The sequence below is a fragment of the Oncorhynchus mykiss genome, chromosome 5 (genome assembly GCF_057628025.1).
Source record: "Oncorhynchus mykiss isolate SJ-2025 chromosome 5, ASM5762802v1, whole genome shotgun sequence".
In the NCBI taxonomy this organism is placed as follows: Eukaryota; Metazoa; Chordata; class Actinopteri; order Salmoniformes; family Salmonidae; genus Oncorhynchus; species Oncorhynchus mykiss.
Window position 1 is genome coordinate 80,706,762 of NC_143026.1, and position 7,835 is coordinate 80,714,596.

General features: G+C 42.9%; 1 protein-coding gene across 1 annotated transcript; it reads left to right on the plus strand.

The window, feature by feature from the left end:
* The first annotated feature begins 209 nt into the window (after positions 1 to 209).
* On the plus strand, positions 210 to 7,443 carry rad54l (RAD54 like). Its single transcript, XM_021604476.3, has 18 exons — positions 210 to 435; positions 857 to 943; positions 1,047 to 1,157; positions 1,295 to 1,355; positions 1,505 to 1,640; positions 1,857 to 1,926; positions 2,083 to 2,371; positions 2,577 to 2,701; positions 2,877 to 3,027; positions 3,203 to 3,329; positions 3,781 to 3,855; positions 4,165 to 4,298; positions 4,512 to 4,622; positions 5,507 to 5,630; positions 5,734 to 5,812; positions 5,898 to 6,077; positions 6,308 to 6,471; positions 6,633 to 7,443. The coding sequence occupies exons 1-18, from the start codon at positions 433 to 435 to the stop codon at positions 6,832 to 6,834; spliced, it is 2,229 nt and encodes a 742-aa protein (XP_021460151.3). The 5' UTR covers positions 210 to 432; the 3' UTR covers positions 6,835 to 7,443.
* Positions 7,444 to 7,835: the final 392 nt, after the last annotated feature.

Below are 7,835 nucleotides of genomic sequence, written 5' to 3' on the forward strand. Positions count from 1 at the left end.
ATAACATAACATAAAGAAGACACAGCTAGACACATGATTTTAATCATGACAAAAGAATGGATACTGATAAAACTACTGAATAAAACTGCCATTCAACATTATAATCTCACATGTGTAATGTGTTGTCAACTGAGTGCTGCATAGCTTGTCTCAGTAGGTCCCCTGGTGGCCAATGATGGCCTATGAGCTTTTTCCCACACTGTATTTCCAAAACGATAATTATTTTTTGAGCCTTAACGGTCGCCATATGATTGTGCAACCTGCGCGCGGGATATTTAATAGACGTAAACAAACCACGGAGAAACATGGGAGTCTAGCTAGCTAGCTAATCAATTGTTGTAGCAACTGTCATGTATCTTTTGTCAACTTAACTATTCATCTACAGCAGTTATCATATCCTAACCACCCCATTGATCACCAGAGACGAGGAAAATGGTAAGTAGTTCGTTGCTAATACGCTTGTTATCGAAGCAGCAGTTGCTAGCTCGCTAACGTTAGCTAGTTAGCGAAGTGCATAGCCAGAATGTTGAATACAATTCAATTTGATCTCACTCTACCGGTTTCCTTGGTGGTTGGTCCTTATGCAGCGCGGAATTTGAGACACCATATCCAAAATAATCCAAACTGCGAACAGACTGGTTTTCTGAATGGTTCTCTATTTCCTCACCTGACAAAGCCCTTTTGTCTCTACTTCACTTCATGTCAACAACAAAAATCCTACATGTGCGCCATATATATATATATATATATATATATGAGGCTTGTGGGGGAACATTTATTTTGACATAAGGAGGAGCAGAAAGAAATTATTTGTGACATTAAATGGTCTACTCAAATGTGTATTATGTCATGACAGAGGAGAAGCCTAGCACCAAGCCAGGTTGCCAAAAGGAAGCATGGAGGAGATTCGTCCGAGGATGAGGATTGGAATCCAGAAGAAGATGTAAGTTATGTTTGGGTTGATCAGATACTCATCCATTTTGACTATGATGTCCTACTTATATTTCATTGTCAAGCGGATAGGATAACACACCATGTTGTTTCAGACCAAAAGAAAGAAGGGAGGAAATGAAAGCAGAGAAAGCTATATCTCTCCCTTCAGAAAGCCTTTGACACAGTTGACCAACCAGCCTGTATGTGTGGACAGCAATGCACACGTGAGTATGGTCATTTTGACGCATAAATGAATTTGACAAGTGTGTGGCATATGCTTACACAAACAATCAGTATAATGCTGCTATAGACATGCCAATCATTTTGAAGTACTTTGTTCATGGATGTATTGTCTTTACAGGAAGCCTTAATTCGAAGTATTCTCTCAAAACCTTTTAAAATCCCCATCCCCAATTACACAGGTAAGTAAATATGTCAAATCAATGTTGCTACCCTAGGTCTTCTCCACATATCTCCACATATCATATATGACTATCTTTAGGAACAGGCTCAATATATTATGCTAAGTAATGGATCTATCTATTACAATGGTATTGTGTTTGTTCTATAGGCTCTCTGGGGATAAGAGCACTAGGACTGAAGCGTGCGGGGGTAAGGAAGTCTCTTCACGACCCATTTGAAAACGGTGCACTGGTCCTCTATGAGCCTCCAGTGCTGAGCGCTCATGAGCTGATAAAAGCAGAGAAGTGAGTTAATCTCAATATTTAGGGAGGGATTAGAAAATGTTGATGTGAAGTCCGTAGCACAATTATGGTAGGGAGAGATTAGGAAAAACATGGTGATGTGAAGTCAATAGCTCAGTTATGGTCTCAGATCGTTATAAAGATCAGACTTTTGGTGATAACTTTGCACAAAATGACATGTTGTAGTAGAAGTTTATTAATATGTCTCTCTGTGTGCAGAGATAAACTGCCTGTACATGTTGTCGTGGATCCAGTCCTTGGAAAGGTCCTCAGACCCCATCAGAGAGAGGTACAGTCTCTTTGTAAATCTTGATACTTTTCTGTGTCCCAAATGGCACCTTATTCCCTATATAGTGCACTAGTTTTGACCAGGGCCCAGAGCACACTTAATTGTATTTGTGTATATGTTTGTTTCTAATAACCAGATGTTGTTGTATTCTGTCAGGGAGTGAAATTCCTGTGGGACTGTGTGACCGGGAGACGTATTGCCGACTCGTATGGCTGCATCATGGCTGATGAGATGGGGCTGGGGAAAACCCTGCAGTGTATTGCCCTCATGTGGACCCTGCTGCGCCAGAGTCCTGATGCCAAGCCTGAGATAGACAAGGCCATTGTTGTTTCACCCTCCAGTTTGGTTCGTAACTGGTACAACGAGGTGGGAAAGTGGCTGGGCGGACGCATCACACCGGTGGCCATCGATGGGGGATCCAAGGAGGAGATAGACAAAAAACTAGGTAGGTTTGTTTTGACCATTAAGCATTATTCCTGTTGTGGCAATAATTTTAGCAGTGGCATGGTTGTTCCCAGGACTCCCTGGGGAAACGGTGACAATTGTTACTTAGTGGACTATTCAGGCTAAATAAATAAGAATAAAGTAAACCCAGTTCAATGTTAACATTTGATGTGCTTGACAGTGAACTGGGTTTATGTGCTTGACAGTGAACTTCATGACCCAGCATGGCTTGAGGGTTCCTACTCCAATCCTGATAATTTCATACGAGACGTTCCGGCTTCATGCTGAAGTTCTACACAAAGGAAAAGTGGGACTTGTCATCTGTGATGAGGTACCGTGACGAGGAGATGTAGGCCAATATTCACAATGTGGTGCTGATCTTGGATTGATGTTATCCTCAAATGGACCATATACAAGTAGTAATAGTTGTAATATATTGTGTTCATTTCCAGATTTGATTTAACCTGGTTATGCCAATAACACCTTGTTCCTTGTGCACCCTGTAGGGTCATCGGCTGAAGAACTCGGACAACCAGACGTACCAGGCTCTGAATGCTATGAGTGCCCAGAGGAGGGTGCTTATCTCAGGCACTCCCATTCAGAATGACCTGCTGGAATACTTCAGTCTGGTGCACTTTGTCAACGCTGGCATCCTGGGTAAGCTGACACTACATGGAGGCAAATGGACAAAATTCTATAAAAAGTTGATGTGAAAATTTCTAAGGTATGTATGCTTTCTGAATAGACGGAGAGACATGTTAAATGAGGTTGGTTAGATCTCCCCTTCTCTGCCTTCTAACTGTCCTCCTGTGGTTTTTCTTTCCCTTCTCAGGAACAGCCCAGGAGTTTAAGAAGCGTTTTGAGCTCCCCATCCTGAAGGGTCGTGATGCAGACGCCAGCGGCAAAGACAGGCAGGTTGGAGAGGAGAAACTCAAGGAGCTGATCAGCATTGTCAATGGGTAAACCTCACACTTTGCTGAAGACTTAATAGTTTACCTACAACACAATGGACATCTTTATGGTCATGTGTATTTTCAGACTATCTGCCTAATATATCTTAGCTTGGCTGAAGCGCAGACCCACATGGTACACAGTGAGCAAGTCGGTCGCTTTAGTCAGGCAAAACATAACTACTTAATATGTCCGGGACAATACCAGTTCGTGATACTCGTTAGTATCGTGGCAAGGAAGCAAAACATGAAACTTTAGGAAAACCAAAATCCTTATGTTGTCATCCAGACTCCCATTTTATTTATTTTCTATAGCACACTATTTTACATACAGTAGGTTTTTAAAGGGCCAGAGTGTTTGGTGTGCTTCGTGTTTTCATTTTTACCATGGAAAAACTGTTGTGATACTGCTATCGTCACAGCCCTATACTTAATCTTTTTCTCTCCTTGGTGGTTTTAGATGCTTGATTCGGAGAACCTCAGACATCCTCTCAAAGTATCTTCCTGTTAAGATCGAGCAGGTCGTCTGTTGCAGGTCACTCTTCCATTTTCATGTATTTTTACATTTTAAGATTTTATTATATGTATTGATTGCAACTGACCACTGATAATGGTATTTCTGATGGTAATTAACAGGTGTGTTTAGTGTCACAAATAATGGTGTCGTGGTTCAACTAATAATTGCAAATGTATACTATAAAAATAAGTTGATGTTGGATAATAAACAATACCAAAAAAGTATTTGTGCAACCAAACTTCCAGAAGTAATCAAGGCACTCTCATTTAGTGGAAAGATTTAAAAGCCTGTATTGTTGACGGCTTAATATTTGCGTGTTCTCTGCAGGCTGACCCCCCTCCAGTCAGAGCTGTATAAACTGTTCCTGAGGCAGGCTAAGCCCTTACAGACACTGCAGCAGCAGGGCAAGATCAGTGTCTCCTCTCTGTCCTCCATCACCTCTCTCAAGAAGCTCTGTAACCGTAAGTGTCCACAAACGACAACAAATCAACTGGTGCTTTCTTATATGTACTGTCTTTATTTTATTATTAGTGACGTCCTCCCATGTACATTTCTGTCCTGACACAACTTGTTTTTGTTGTTGTGTGTGTGGATATCCATTTGTTAGCTGTTTGGTTTTGCGTCAGTGTTTGTTGGTCTGTTGTATTGTGACTTATTTCTCCTTTGCCTCCCAGACCCGGCTCTCATCTATGATAAGTGTGTGGAGCGAGATGAGGGCTTCGATGGGGCCCTGAATCTCTTCCCTACAGGATACTCCACCAAGGCTGTGGAGCCACAGCTTTCTGGTAAGAACACATTATTTCCATTTTGGAAGGATTAGGGACAGGTAACACTTAGAACTCGCAGATATAATTCATTACATTATCCCCTTATAAATAAGCAATAAGGCCTGAGGAGTGTGGTATATGGCTAATATTCCACAGCTACGGGCTGTTCTTACGCACAATGTAACGCGGAGTGCTTGGACACAACCCTTAGCCATGGTACATTGGCCATATACCACAAACCCCAGAGGTGGCTTATTGCTATTATAAACTGGTTACAAACAAAAAAAAGTGTCATACCAATGGTATACAGTCTGATATACCACGGCTTTCAGCCAATTTTATTTTATTTCACCTTTATTTAACCAGGTAGGCAAGTTGAGAACAAGTTCTCATTTACAATTGCGACCTGGCCAAGATAAAGCAAAGCAGTTCGACACATACAACGACACAGAGTTACAACAAACATACAGTCAATAATACAGTATAAACAAGTCTATATACGATGTGAGCAAATGAGGTGAGATAAGGGAGGTAAAGGCAAAAAGGCCATGGTGGCAAAGTAGATACAATATAGCAAGTAAAACACTGGAATGGTAGATTTGCAATGGGAGAATGTGCAAAGTAGAAATAAAAATAATGGGGGTGCAAAGGAGCAAAATAAATAAATAAATAAATTAAATACAGTAGGGAAAGAGGTAGTTGTTTGGGCTAAATTATAGGTGGGCTATGTACAGGTGCAGTAATCTGTGAGCTGCTCTGACAGTTGGTGCTTAAAGCTAGTGAGGGAGATAAGTGTTTCCAGTTTAATCAGCATTCAGGGCTTGAACCACCTGATTTTATAATTATTTATAATCACCCCATTGTTAATATGGGATCTATAATGACGTTGAACTTTCCTCCAGGTAAAATGCTGGTTCTGGACTATATCCTGGCCATGACCAGAAGCACCACCAGTGACAAAGTGGTGTTGGTCTCCAACTACACACAAACACTGGACCTCTTTGAGAAGCTCTGTCGAACTCGAAGGTAAGAAAGGAACTGACACAGGAGCTGTCATATCCATTGTTTTCAGTTATTCTTGAAAATGAACTTTGAGAATGGAAAGAAACCACTTTCTTCTTTTGATCAGATACCTCTACGTTCGGCTTGATGGCACAATGTCCATCAAGAAGAGAGCAAAGATAGTGGAGAGGTTCAACAGCCCATCTGTAGGTAGTGAACATGTTGTAAATGGCATCTTGCTATAAGAGTTTGTTTGATCATAAGTATTTACATGACATCTCTCTCACTCAGAGCCCAGAGTTCATATTTATGCTGAGCAGCAAAGCTGGGGGGTGTGGCCTGAATCTGATTGGTGCTAATCGCCTGGTGATGTTTGACCCTGACTGGAACCCAGCCAATGACGAGCAGGCCATGGCTCGAGTCTGGAGAGACGGACAGAAAAAGACCTGCTACATCTACAGACTGCTTTCAGTGAGTAGAACAGAGAATGACTAGAGAGAGTATCATACTGAAAAGTGGTGTCGGCCACAAATGAGTTAATTCATTCATTTGATTTATATCGCTTTTCCAAGAGCTTGGGGAGGGAGGGGAGACTTGCCTCGGTATGGAGCATGGTGGTATTTGCAATTGAACTAACAAAATGGTGTTTTAAGTCACGTGTATGACTGACAGTTGCTCTGTGTGAATGTGTGTTCCTGCAGACGGGGACAATTGAGGAGAAGATCCTTCAGAGGCAGGCCCATAAGAAGGCTCTGAGCAGCTGTGTGGTGGACGAAGAGCAGGATGTGGAGAGACACTTCTCTCTGGGGGAGCTACGAGAACTCTTTCATCTCAGTGAGGAGACCACCAGTGACACGCATGACAGGTACACACACACGACTGGTACAAACACAGTTCGCAGCAGTAGGCAGAGCCCATTGACAGTAATTTAAAGATGGTTGCGGTCAATTCTTGGAGGTTGTTACATCCTCCCTCTTTGGAAGAGTTCACTAATGTTAACTATTCTGTCTCCTGTGCCCCTGCCAGGTTCCGCTGTCGGCGCTGTGTGAATGGGCGACAGGTGCGGCCCCCTCCTGAGGACTCTGATTGTACCTGTGACCTGTCCCAGTGGCAACACTGCTCTGACAAGAGGGGCCTGAGAGACCCCATACTGCAGGCCTCCTGGGACGCTGCCATCTCCTTTGTCTTCCACCAGCGCTCCCACGAGGACCAGAGAGGGGTCGTGTGACAGCCAGGCGGTCTGAGACAACCAGGAGTCATGGTATTTGACGAGAGGGCCTAGCCCTGAACCAAGGACGGCCAACCAGCATGTAGGAGCAACGTTACTGGACAAGAGGGCCCAGGAAAACTGTCTGTGCTGTCTGGAATCCTTGGGATGTCCGTACCCTAAACCGCTACCCCTTTTAAATTTCAATGTGGTAGGGATCTCCCAAGGACCCAGGATTGCATGGACCCTAGGAAAACAGACATGCTATCTTATGATGGGAATACTACTTATCGTGATGGATTCACGGCTGAATTCCCCCATACTCTTTATAAGGGTGTGTAACAGAGTAATAACCATATTGAAGACCATTTTCTTCTTATGAAAGGCAACCCTACCTGCAATTGTCCACACATCTCTCTTCACAGTCTTTTGGGTTGTACCCACAGTGTAAATGTTATTGTTTTCTGTTAAATCGTATACTTTTATTTCCCTTGATAATGAAAATGTTTATTTTCATCAAACTTAATGTGTAGATATTTGTATGAACATAAGATTCAACAACTGAGGCAAACTGAACAAGTTCCACAGACATGTGACTAAAATAAATTGAATAATATGTGCCTGAACAAAGGGGAGGTCAAAATCAAAAGTAACAGTATCTGGTGTGGCCTCCAGCTGCATTAAGTACTGCAGTGCATCTCCTCATGGACTGCACCAGATTTGCCAGTTCTTGCTGTGAGCTGTTACCCCATTCTTCCACCAAGGCACCTGCAAGTTCTCTGACATTTCTGGGGGGAATGGCCCTAGCCCTCACCCTCCGATCCAACAGGTCCCAGACGTGCTCAATGGGATTGAGAACCGGGCTCTTTGCTGGGCATGGCAGAACACTGACATTCCTGTCTTGCAGGAAATCATGCACAGAATGAGCAGTATGGCTGATGGCATTGTCATGCTGGAGGGTCATGTTAGGATGAGCCTGCAAGTAGGGTAACACATGAAGGAGGAGGATGTCTTCCCTGTAA